Here is a 13184-nt window from a genome sequence, read left to right on the forward strand (position 1 = left end):
TCCCCTGCTTTTCTTCACCACTGGGGAGGGAAAGGCAGGTCAAAAACAGACCAAGGACATGGGTCTTCTTAGGCAATGGAAGGCTTCTCAGGCTGCAATCTCTGCAGCAACCACTAGAGGGAGCCCCAAGCACTGGCCTCGTCTCCGCTGCTGGCAGAAGATCCTCTCAGTCCAGACCCTTTGCTCATGTGTACTTATAGTCCTAGGAAGATCCTAATCTCTTCCCCAATTTCCCTGTGATCCCAAAGGATTCCTCCTGCACATGAGGAGTCCATGGACTCACATCAGGATTCCTCCTGCACATGAGGAGTCCATGGACTCACATCAAACCAAAATGCCTAGTGTCCATTTATTCAGCTCCTCAGAGATGTTGCAATCAGGGGCAGAAAACTCAAGTCCCAGAGTCAGTTCTTCAAGCACCTGGGATCCAGTTGGCTTGGCCACACTTCTGTTTGCCCAGGATTCATCTCTTTTCCATCAGGCCTGCCTCACCAGGTGAAAGCTCTCTGCCTCTGTCCCCAGTCAATAGGGGTAGGCAGGGCAGGGCACTACAGAATCCAAGATCCCAAGCTGTCTTGGTTATGTTGTCTTTGGTTTCTTGAAGGTTTCTCTAGTAACACTAAGTTTCTCCCTGGACATCGATCAGGAGTGGGCGTCCTCAGACACACAGCGAGGGTCACCACCTCCAGGCTAGGCTGGCCGCTTATTGTCCCTATTATTATTGTCCCTATTAGGGGATAAATGTTTCTGGTATATTTTCTACCAAGCATAGAGAAACATGCCTTTCTTTTAAAATGTAGGTCTGCATAGCTCCTTAGCAGACCTGGTCCATTCATTTCCTGTCCTTGGTCCAAAAGATCCAGAATATTGCAAGGAATAAATTGGTTCCAATATGGACTGCACAAATAAGTAAATAATGTAAACATAATTGTTAGAGGGCTGCTTAATCTACTTAAGGGAACAAGTGAAGCTCATGGGGATATCTATTTGTGTGTGAATAGTGAAGGTCCCCAGCAAAACTCATTGCAATTAGTTACCAATGATTCATTTCTCTGAGACATCTGGCAGGGTCCACTCTTCGGCAGCCTTGTTAGCCATTAGTTTATGTTTCTGGGTACTGTAGAGCTATGTAATGATTTCATGTACTATATAATTTAGATTTGTTGCAAATTCAAACTGGTCCTTCCCTCAAGTCATTCAGATGGGTGAAGTTTTGGTGCCTAAAAGAAATGAATTGATCAGTCCCTCTGGACCATACTGGTGGACATGCAGGGACCTAAGGATTCATCTGTGCTTGTGGTCAGCTAATTCTAACCCAGATGGGTTGAATGTGGAATCTGACATTGTCAGCAGAATTGGGTTCTGACAGTTACTGAGTGAAGTATATTCAAATGCCCTAAGGTTGGCAACTTTCTAAAGCTACTCTATAGGTACAGCTGCTCATGGCAGAGTGGATTCCTTCTCCATTAAAGTTGGTTTGTGATTCTCTAGACAACTTCATCTAGACAGAGTGGGGATAGACCAAGGCTTAGGGAAATTCATGAACATATATGGGCCACTGAGGAATGTGCTTCATTGGAGGGCACCTGGGGAACAGAGACTTTTGACTGGGGCTCCAGCATCCCTGGATTTGGGGGGGCTGCTTCCAAGAGTGATTTAGGGGATCTAGCAAACACAATGTACCTGATATTGTGCTCTGGGAATACAAAGAAAAAGATAGGCCCTGTTCCCCAGGAGTTCAGGAGAGGCAACATGAAAACAAATATTTATCTAGTCTAGGCAGGAGAAATTGGGAATAAGTAACCAAGGGAAACACTAGAGTTAAGAGGGATCAGAAAGGCTTTCTGTAAAAGGTGCAACCTGAAGGAAACCAGGAGATGGAGATGAGGGAGAAACTACATAAGCTCCAAAGCTAGAATGGTTTTGGTGGTGCGGTAGAAGGCGGCCAGAGTGCAGCCTGGAGAGGAAGGACAAGTTGTGTGCTGGTGATTGTCTTTAGGTAAATATTCATTTAACTGTGAGATCCTTGCCCAGCAACTTAATGGACACACTGCTGGAGGGATGGAATGATATCAAGACTGATATTCTTGTGATAAATTAAATCATAAGTCAACAGGAAATTGCAGCTAAATGAAGGATGATTCACACAGGTCTTTCTTGGAGAGGGAAATTAAGGAGCTGGCAGAGTTGCTTTTATTGTGCATCCCTAAACAAGAAAAATCATTTCATAGGATACTTGGTCATCTCTTATTGCAGTGTTTATGATGATATTTGCAATCTTGTACAAGATGAAGCTGGAGACATTCTACAAAGTATTCAAATGAGCCCTCCAAACTAAATTGATATGTACTTTGTTTTTTAACATATGGTTTTCAGTGAAGGAATATTTAGTTTTCTCTCCTGCCTTCCCTTTCCATTGGAAAGGAAAAAAGAAAAACAAAAGACTTCTAACAGGGAAAACAAATTTCTGCATTAGCCATGTCCAAAAATGTAGGTCTCATTCTTGTATCTTCAGTCTATCACTCCTCTTTCAAGAGATGGGAAGCATGCTTCATTCATCATGGGTCCTCTCAAATCATAATTATTTGCTACATATTGGTCCAAGTTCTTAAGTCTCAGTTGTTTGACTTTGTAATATTGTAATTGTATAAATCATTCCTTTGGTCCTATTCACTTTACCCTGCATCACCTCCTGCAAGTCTTCCAAAATTTCTCTGAAGCTGTCCCTTTTGTCATTTCTTATGACACAATAATATTCCATTACATTCATATATCATTATTTGTTCAATCATTCCCTAATGATAGGCAATCCCTTAACATTCAGTTCTTTGCTACTATAAAAAGAATTACTTGTCATTATGTTTTTCTGTTTTTTTTAAAATTTCATTCTACATCAGTTCATATTTATCTTTGCTTGCTTCTCAGATTCTTCACATTCATTAATTCTTATAGCCCAATGAATGACCATTTGTAGAGCCCTTTCTTAATCAATAGATAACTACTTTGCTTCTGGTTCTTTACCACCACAAAAGATGCATCAATATGTACTTTGTATGCTTGGTGCTTTCATTGAAAAGGTTAACATGGGAAAAGATGACCAAAATGTCCTAGAAACTATGGCTCAGGAGTAAGAAATGAAAAAAGTTGAATGGCTTATAGATTACACAGAAGCATTATACCTACATATCACACAAATACTTCCAAGAAAAGAGGATAAAAAATTAATTAGAGGCCAAAAAATTCAATCCTAAAGAATTGATCCATCAAAGAGCAAATTGTAAAGATGATAGAATTGTATCACAGAAGGTGAGAATAGGACATATCAAAACTTAGGGATTGCAGTCCTTAGGGAAAGATTATATGGCTCCATAGACTTTGATTAAAAGGCAAAAAGGGTAAATCTTTGAATTTTACATGCAACTAGAAAATAGAAAAACAACAGATTATCCTCTTCCCAACTAAACACCTAAGTAGAAATTTTGAAAATCAAAGAAGAAATTAGCCGCACAAAATCTATTGAATTAATAAAATTAGAAGTCTTAAAAGAAACTAACAACATTAGTATTTTTAAGAGAGGAAAAAAGCAACTTATGTATATAAAAATGTAGAGACCAACAGATGAAAAGGATATAAAGGAAAGTCAGAAATTATTTTGTCCAATTATGTCAACAAAAATGATAATTGATGAAATACTTATGAAATTATAAAACACCAGGGTTAGCAGAAGAAAATAATTTAAATATCAGAAGAGGAAATTGAATAAGTCATTAAAAATTCAAGAAGGAGAAAACAAAACAAGACTCCAGAATGAGACTAGATGGATTGACAAATGAATTCTAGAAAATATTTAAAGAACAATTAATTCTAATACTATATAAGCTGTTTTTAAAAATTAGGAAAATAAGGGATTTTTCCAAACTTTTTATTTTTTAGTTTTTTGCAAGGCAAATGAGGTTAAGTGGCTTGCCCAAGGCTAGGCAGCTAGGTAATTATTAAGTGTCTGAGACCGGATTTGAACCCAGGTAGTCCTGACTCTAAGGCTGGTGCTTTATCCATTATGCCACTTAGCCACCCCCCCAACTCTTTTTCATAAAAATATGTCTTGTTACCTAAATCCAGGGAGAAAGAACAGAGAAAGAAAACTATAGAGTTTAAAAAAGAAACTAGAAAATATGAGAATAAGTAGTAATATTTATGGGAATAAGTAATATTTATTAAAAAAATCAAGAGCAAACACATACAGTGGGAAAAGGATGGAGATTTTATCAGTACCATCAGGGTACATATGCCCATTATCACTGCTATTGTTTCACATAGTACTAGAAATGCTAGTTATAGCAATAAGACAAGAAAAATTCAAGGGAATAAACACAGACAAAGGAGAATTGCTTTTTACAGGTGAAGTGATGGTGTATCTAGAGAATCCTAAAGAGTTAGATCAAAATTAATTGAAATAAAAAATTTAAAGAAAGTTGTGAAATATAAAATAGATCTACATAAATTATTAGCATTCTTGAGTATCACACACAAAACCCAGAAGGGAAAAATATTCCATTAAAAATAACTATAGAATTTATAAAATACTTGGGCAGTCTATCTAATGAGACACATATAGTAACTATGTGAATGCAGCTATAAAAGACTCTTTGAAGAAATGAAAACAGACCTAAATAGTTTGAGAAATATATATTGCTCTTGGATAGTGAGAAACAATAGTAAAACTCATGTGGAGGGGCAAAAATGTCAAGAATATAACAGGAAATACTGAAAACAAAATGGGGAAGAAGGGGGCCGAGCCATACCAAATCTCAAATGACTCCATTGCATAATTAAAATGACTCGGTACTGGTTAAAATTAGGGAGGCAGATGAGGAGAACAGATCAAGCAAGCACGTATGAAGTGCCTGTTATGTGTCAGACGCTGTGAAGCCCTGGTACACAACTAGATTAGAGACACTATGTACAGAAAGAAGGAAGCAAACTTAGTGGTATTTGATAAACCCGAAGACCTTATCTGCTAGAATAAAAACTCGCTATTTGATAAAAACTCCTTGGAAAACTGGAAAGCATCCTGGCAGAAATTTGGTTTTAACCCTCAGCATCTCACACCAAATCCCTTGATGACCTCCAAATGGATGCATGACTTACATATAAAAGATCATGCGATAAAGAAATGAGCAGATCAAGGAAGAAATTAGCCTTTCTGGTGTATTGATAGGGAAAGTGTTCATGAGCAGAAAAGGAATATAAGGATCACAGATGAGTATTTGCAACCATTTTGTTGTAAAAGATAAAAATGGGAACATTTTTAAAAATTTTCAATTAGACCCTCTGAACTAGATTAAATTGGATAATCTTGATTTTATAAAAGAGTTTTTGCACAAATTAAAATTAGAAGGGAAAGTGGGAAAAGTCATTTTCCAGGTTTCTCTGATAAAGAAAGGTCTCATGTCCAGGATATTTAAGGAACAGATTCAGATTTATAAGAATAAGAGTCATTCCTCAATTGATAAATGTCAAAGGATATGACTAGGCAATTTTCTAAGGAAGAAGTCCAAACTTTCAATGATACATAAAAGAATGTTCCAAATCACTAATAATTAGAGAAGTACAATTAAAACAATTCTAAAGTTCTATTTCTCACTCATCAGATTTGCAAAGATGACAAAAAAGGAAAAGGACAAATGTGAAAGGGATTATAGGAAAATAGCACATTGCTCTATTGGTGAATCTATGAATTGGTTCAGTCATTCTGGAAAGCAATTTAGAACTATCTCTGCTAAGTTCTAAAACTGTGTATACTAACAATAGCACTAGTAGACCTATATTTCAAAGAGAGACAAAGAGGATCCATAGATGCAAAAAAAGTTTATAGCGCTCTTTTTGAATCAGCAAAGAACTAGAAACTAAGGGAGTACCCATCAATTGCAGAATAGTTGAACAAATTATGATAGATTAATTTAGTGGAATATTGTGTCATAAGAATTTAAAAAGAAAGAGGGTCATGAAGGTATCTTATTTTACTATGTTTATAGAATTGTCTATGTAATTGGTATTTAAGTTCAGAATTTAAAAAAATGAAAAAAACAAGTTTTTATTACTGGAAAATGGAAATGAGTAAAGACATCCACTCAAATAGGTGCCATTTCCTAACGACTTTTGACTCCTATCAACCCTAAGGGAACCAAAGAGCCTAGAAAAATTGTCTTAAACAGAAAGCCCTTTATCTCCTTGTTAAGAAGAGAAGGCGCTCTGCTCAAAGCTGAAGTTGAGGTCTCTTTTCCCCTCTATGTGCTTCCTCCTCCAGGATATACTGGAAAATCACCAACTCCAGGACTTGAATTCAATCCCTTTTGAGCACATTTGATGCTTTTCTGGGGAAGGAGAAGGAAATGATTATTTCTATAAGACCTACTGAAGTGCTTTGCAAATATGATTCCATTTGATATGTGTGTATATATATATATATATATATATATATATATATATATATATAGTGGGTCTTATGAAATCAGTTCACTTCATTAAATGGCTTTTAGAGACCTTTTGTACTTAAATCAAAGTTCATATTTGGAATGGATTAATTGAGACTTGTTCTCACTTATTCAAGGTATCAGAGCTAAAATGAAGGGGCCAGAGCCAGAGCCTTGGGGAACACCCAGGGTGAATGGGCATAACGTGGACCAAGATCCAGTAAAGGAGCTAGAGGAGTGATCCAACAGATAGTAGTCCATAGACATGGTCCAATCATGTCAATCTCAGCAAATTCCAGTGGCACCCTTTGGCACCCTTTGCCTCTTGGATCCAATAGAAAATCCTCTGTTTGGCTAAGCCCTTTATAACCTAGCCCCCTCCTATCTTCCCAGTCTTTTTACAACTTACTCTCTGACCAGTGACACCTGACTCCTGGCTGTTCCAGAAATGTCTCTTGGCTCTTGACAGTTTCTTTGGCTATTGGCCATGCCTGGAATGCTCTCTCTCCTCCATTTGAAATTATTGACCACCTTGACTTCCTTTAAATTCTATCTAAAATCTTACCTTCTATTAGGATGCTTTCCCCCTGTTAAGTGTTTTCCATTTGTCCTGTATTTAACTTGCTTTGTATATTTTGTTTTGCATGTTCTTCCCTCTCCTCCCCATTACATTGGAAGCTCCTTGAGGGCTGGAATTGTTTTTTGCTCCTTTTTGTACCCCCAGTACTTTGCGTAATGACTGCCACATACAGTAGGTGCTTAATAAATGTTTATCGATTTATTAATTGATTTCTCTGAACTATTTGACTAGTGGGAAATCAACTCAGAAGAGCAGAAGAATGAGCTGAAATAAGTCCTTGGTCCCTGCTTTAGAGATGTATAGTCTCCATCTAGTCCAGGGATCCTTGACCTTTTTTGTGTGTCATGGACCTTTGGGGATTGAGCTCCTCAGAAGAATGCTTTTGAATGCATAAAAACAAAAAGAAAGGATTACAAAGAGTTCTATTCAAATATGGTTCTCTAGATAGTTAAAAAAATAAATTCCTGGAAGCCAACTGCAGAACCCTTGCCAGATAGCAGCCTTTAGGAGGTCCCTGGACAAGGTGGCCCTAACTGCTGGCAACATTTAGAAATGGGGCCCTTCTTCTTGAGCTGATGTCTATACCCACACTGAGGAAGAATTTAGTTGAAGTCTTCTTGAGGTGAAAAAGAAAGGAAAAAAAAACAGTCCACAATAACCAGTTTAGTCAGCACCTAGGAAATGTTTTATTGATAATTATTGGTATTAATGTATAATGGTGGACTTATTAGCTTATTACTTTTCTTCCCTTCATGCTTTCCTACTGTTTGCAGCATTCCCTCCTACGGCTGCATAAAATGCCAAAGAAGAGTTTTATAATATTTAATACCCACTGAGTGTTAAGAGCTTGCCAAATGTTCTTTAGGAACATAGAAATAGGTGTGGGCCTAGGCTGATCCTCTCAGAATCTGTTTGACAGATGGGTGAGATACATGTTTTGAGAGAAAATTGGGCCCAAAGGAAATGAGAAATCTTGAGGCTGATTCCCTAGCCACTATTGTTTGTTTAAATAGGAGATATTAAAAATAGAGGCAGAGTTAGAATGATGACAAATGGTGGTATCTGTTCAGATAACCTTCTGAATCTTTGTTAGTCATCTCCATTTTGCTTGCTTGAGCTGGATCTTTGTTTAACCTAGCTTTTTTGCCCCTTTCCTCAGTTCTCTCTGAGAATGATATCATAGCATGTATCTCCAGCTTTCTGATCTGGGAGGGTAGAGTCCTTTTATGCCTTGGGCCCTTATATGTATGGCAAGCAATGTGGTGAAATTGGTAACTAAAGCCAAGCTGTCATCCTGATGACTTACAAAATGTCTTCTCCTTACTAGAGATGCTGTGGGGTTTGGTTTTCTGAAGATCCTCAGTAACCTGTTTGAGGAGTCAGAAGATCTTGGGAAAGTCTTTCTGCTCCACATTGAGCTCCTCCTACAAAAGAAGGAAAGCCAGCTTGCCAAGGAGAAGGTTGAGAGCCTCCTTTCAGGTCTGTAATTGGGTCATCTGGGTCCTGAGAAGTGATAATCTGCAGAAATAGCTAAAGATGACTTCCTTTTTTTCATTTGCTCCTTTATCTTTTCTCTGATGGCCACTGACTATAGTAGCCCTCCCCCCAATCTGTCCAGAGCTTACACCTCTGGATTGTGTCAGCAGTCAATATTATCATCCATCACAAATTCCACTTCAGTCTCATCACTTAGGCTCTACTTTTAATCTGTCTTTAATTAAGAAATGTGGTTATGAAGTTTTCAGAACTCAGTTTTAGCAACAGCCAATCACTAAATGGGGAGAAAGGGGAGAGGAACTGTTACCAATAATATCAAGATCGGGGGCTGGGCTGCTGCAAATGGGATCCAAAAAAAGGGATCCAAAGCAATCTAGGACTACTTAAGGTTAAGGCAAATGTGCCTCTTCATGATGATGACCCTTGATCATCCTCCAAAGGCAAAATTGTGCTGTATATACTGCTTAAGAAGATAGGGAAATAGGGAGATAGGATATTTTAGAAAAGTTTTTGTCCAGTTTGTGGTTACCTGTTTTTTTTTTTCTTTTAAGTTTTGATTAAAAGCTGGCTGTGCAGTTGAATCACTCCCTAAGAGAGCTGAATGGCCACAGTTTTATGAGCTTTTGAATACCGCCTTGTAGCCCTATGATGCTTTGCCATTTTCAAAATACTTTGACATTTGCTATCATTTAATCCTCTCTCCTTTCTCCATTGGAGGTTGAGTAGCACAAATATTTTTATTGTAATCCTTAGAGATAGGAAACTGAGGCCTCAGGCCCTTAAAGAAATTGACCGTGGCTGAGGTGGGGTCTCACTTGGGTCTCCTGTGCTTATTTCTCGGATTGAAAACTTGATCCACCATGGGACTGTGAGTGACTGAGGAAATGGTAGGGCCAGTGCTTGAAGTCGGGCTTTATGACATCCATCTCTATACCCTGCATTCTCCTATGGTGGCCACGTACCTCTTGGGATAGGAACATTTGTAGGTAACATCGTGGGTAGCTTTAGACTCCTGTCTGAGCCCAGGGCCAGAGATATGTTTGTTGACTGGCCTAGAAGTCAGGCTCTCTCAGCCTTGGACACAAGCTGCCCTTTTTTCTAGAAGGGCAAAAAGAGAGGACAAGGAGTGCATTTGTATCAAATTATACCTTCACCTACTGTGCTATTATGGTGTCAGTGGTTCCTTAATAGGCTAATGTCTTGGAACCTTGTAAATTTCTAGACCAAACATACTTGTCTGTGAGTCATGGGATTTAAACTGATAAAGCTTATGTGTAAATCTGGTCTTAAAGTCCTTTCCAAAAATGCTCGAAGGCATAATTGGCCTTCATTGTGAACTTGACCTGATCTCCTTAGTACATTTTTCTAGAAATGCTCTTTCTTATTAATGATTTCTGGCATTGCTGTTGGCTCATTCATAGCTAAATTACCTTGCCAGGAAATGATCTGATTTGGAGCCTAGAAAATGGGTTAAAAGAGACTGATGGAAGGAAAACTGTCACAGATGGAGGTGTTCTCTCATAAATTCTGATTGTCCTACTTGATTTTGGTAACTTTTGTAATATGGATGCTGATGAGAGTCATCTTAAGATATGGTTGTTTTCAATCCCTGCGTAAAGATTACAGTGTATAGATTTTCTGTTTATGAACTGTTGTTGTTTTTTTTTCCCCTCAGTTCATCTTTCAGGAAAAGAGCTGCCCTCCATAGTATTATACTGGCTACACAACGTTCTTTGGGACCAAGCTGCCCAAAGATTTGAGGTTTGGAAATCTCTATTCTTTATTATATATTACTCCTTCCTTTCCTTTTCCTCAGATTGGACAGACGGACTATTCCAAACTTTCTGTATACTAAGCAGTCTTTCTAACCCCAGAACCTCTTCCTTCTCTAATCTGTTTCTTCAAAGGCTACCAAAGTAATCTTTCTAATCATCAAATCTACTCCTCTGTTGAAAAACCCTTAGTGATCCTCCCTTCTTCTGAATAATATTTACCCTTTAAAGCCTCTCAAAACCTGGATCACTTAAGGAGAACAGTCTTTGTGGGGGGGGGGGGGGAAGAGAGTTTTCTAAAGTTTACCTCAGTTCTTTTTAGTATTATAATTGTATTGGCTTGTAGAGACCAAAATTTGCCCCTCTCTCCCATATGTAGACCTGTTGGTTTGTTCTTCACTTTCAGGCACAGAATTACTCTGAAGCTTTGCAATGGTATAACTACTCCCTGAGTTTCTCTTCGATTAACCAGGTGGATGTGGACTTAGCCAAACTGCAGAGGAATCGAGCTTCCTGCTACATTCATCTGAAGCAACTGGAAAAGGTCCTTTGGGTTCTTTCTTCTGGGGAAGTAGCAATCATGGCTCTCCATGGGCAAAGTCTAGGGTGGCTGGTCAGGACAGTGTTCTTTGTGGCTTCTTGGCAGTCATTGACTCCAAGGATACTTAGTCATTCCCCATTCATAGCATAGTGAGGGCTCACCCAAGGTCTCAAACTTTGTGCAAGGTCGATAGGCTCATCGAAAGCAAGAAACTGTGTCCAGCTATGGCTTCAGATTGTCAAGAACAGCCAAATAAGCCACTTGGGGCTCTTTTCCCTGCTTTACCAGAATGGTTAACTAGAATGGGAGAGGGAAAAAGAGGGACTTCTGACTTTTTTTTTTACTTGACAGTCACTTATGACAAGTATAAAAGTCTTGTTAGAGCTATGAAAGGTCACTATTATCAGTCATCTGCAATGTTACCCTTGAATTCTGTCACAGATCGGGCTAGCAAGAATATAATGGAAAAAAAATGCTCAGGTAAAAGGCCTGTTCTTTCACCTTCTGGGCTGATTGCCTCTGACTTTCTGGCCATCTTTGCCACGATGGTAAAGGGACTTTCCAGAAGGAGTACATTTTGAAGGGGAAAGAAATGGGTGATAACCCAAAGCTTGTACCATTCCTATTGCTCAGAGCTGTTGGACCTTCTTCCTTGAGCCATCCCCGAACAAGCAAGTATGGAGGCAACAAACCTGCTTCAGTCAGTTAATCAACACTGACACAGTTCCTACTGTGTGTCAGACACTGTGATAGGCCCTTGGGATACAAAGAGAGGCGAAGGATAGTCCTTGCAAACGACTCAGTGCGAACAAGCTCTGGACAGGCTAAAGCTCTAAATAGGGCTCATCTCTGAGGGACTAAGATCTGGGGTGGGGTGGGGGGGGTTGGGAAAGATTTCTTGCTGATGGAAGCCAGGAGGTGGAGATGAGTCAGAGAAAAAAATTCCTGAGACTTGGGAGGGTGTGTGTGTTGGATGTGCTCTGAACAGCAAGGATGCCAGAGTCCCTGGATCCCAAAGAATATTGGGGAGACCCTTTCAAGATAAGACTGGAAAAGTGTAGCAGAGGGGGCAGGTTATAAAGGGATTTAAATGCCAGAGGACTTAGTCGATCTTGGAGGTGATAGGGAACCACTGGCATGACTTGAATGGAGGGAGGGCTTCAGGGCTCCATAGTTGGATCCTTGCTTTAGGGAGATCACTTTGGTGTCTGAATGGATGGTGGCCTGGAGGCTGGAGGCAAGCAGATCCCTACTGCTCTCCCATCAGGCTCCAGTCCAGGAGTGAGGTGTTGAGGGCCTACAGAACCTTGCTTACTCTGGGAGGTAAGAAAAGTGAGCAGTTAAGAGCCATCCCCAGGTTGTAAGCTCAAGACTCTGGTGGGGGTGCATAATGGGACCAGAATAATAATAATAGAGAAGAAGAAGAAGAAGATTATATCTCATTTCAAGGTGTTAGCACCCACTTTTTAAGGAATTGTGCCTAGTGCAGCAGCTTTCAAATAGTTTTTACCAGATTTGGGCATCTGAAAGACTTGGAGCTTTTCCTGATTTGATGGCACATCCTCCAACATAGAGTCCTGAGCCACACCTAGGCCTCATGGAAGAGATTGTAATTGTGATGTCTAAGATGAGATTCCCAATGAAGCCCAGAGCAGGCAGTGTTTATCAGGCTGCTTTACCGTCTGCAAGACTTGCCTCTTCCTCCTCCGTAATCCCCAGCATTCAGCTGTCCTACTGCCTTTGGTCTGGGGAGTGTTGGAGGCCAGTCTTGAGTGTGCGGTCCCTTTCCGGTACTGGTGGCAATGCTCCTGACCTTGTCATTAGCCAGGTGAGCACAGCAATTCACAGAAAGCAAGGTTCCAGAAAGAGTGAAAAGAGTGAGAGTCCAGCTCTTGTGGAGTATGACAGTGGAAGCTATCTTCACAGTAGGATTTACATAAGGAAAGTCAAACCCAAACTCACAACTTCCCAAAATGTAAAGTCTTCAGAGTTGATCTAGTAACCCCATCTTGTGTTCCCCCAGGGCATGTATGTGGGCCATGTACACACTACAACCCCACATTATAGATAGCTCTTTGGGAGATATTATTTCCTTCAACAGATCCCAAATTGAATATTTCCTTATGTTTGACAGAATTGTTCACAGTGATCTGCTGTGGGTGTGGGTCCTCCTTGCTTTGGGGTCTGTTGTCTCCATCCTATACTGAGTGAGCCAATCAGTGTACTGGCCTGGAGGAGGTTTTATCCTGACACAGCCCTATCCCTCAGGAGCAGTGTGTCTCCTCAAGGACTGTTCCCTGATTTTGCCTCGTTTTGTATTT

At 39.7% G+C, this 13184-nt stretch overlaps 1 protein-coding gene across 2 annotated transcripts in view; it reads left to right on the plus strand.

The window, feature by feature from the left end:
• Positions 1 to 13184, plus strand: part of TEX11 (testis expressed 11) — a 198673-nt gene that overhangs the window by 130533 nt on the left and 54956 nt on the right. For both annotated transcript variants that reach the window (XM_074199437.1, XM_074199438.1), the window contains exons 13-15: positions 8381 to 8532; positions 10226 to 10311; positions 10729 to 10866. In XM_074199437.1, coding sequence (XP_074055538.1) covers positions 8381 to 8532; positions 10226 to 10311; positions 10729 to 10866 — 376 coding nt within the window. The remainder of the gene's footprint in view (positions 1 to 8380; positions 8533 to 10225; positions 10312 to 10728; positions 10867 to 13184) is intronic.

The sequence above is a fragment of the Macrotis lagotis genome, chromosome X (genome assembly GCF_037893015.1).
Source record: "Macrotis lagotis isolate mMagLag1 chromosome X, bilby.v1.9.chrom.fasta, whole genome shotgun sequence".
NCBI classification, from domain to species: domain Eukaryota; kingdom Metazoa; phylum Chordata; class Mammalia; order Peramelemorphia; family Peramelidae; genus Macrotis; species Macrotis lagotis.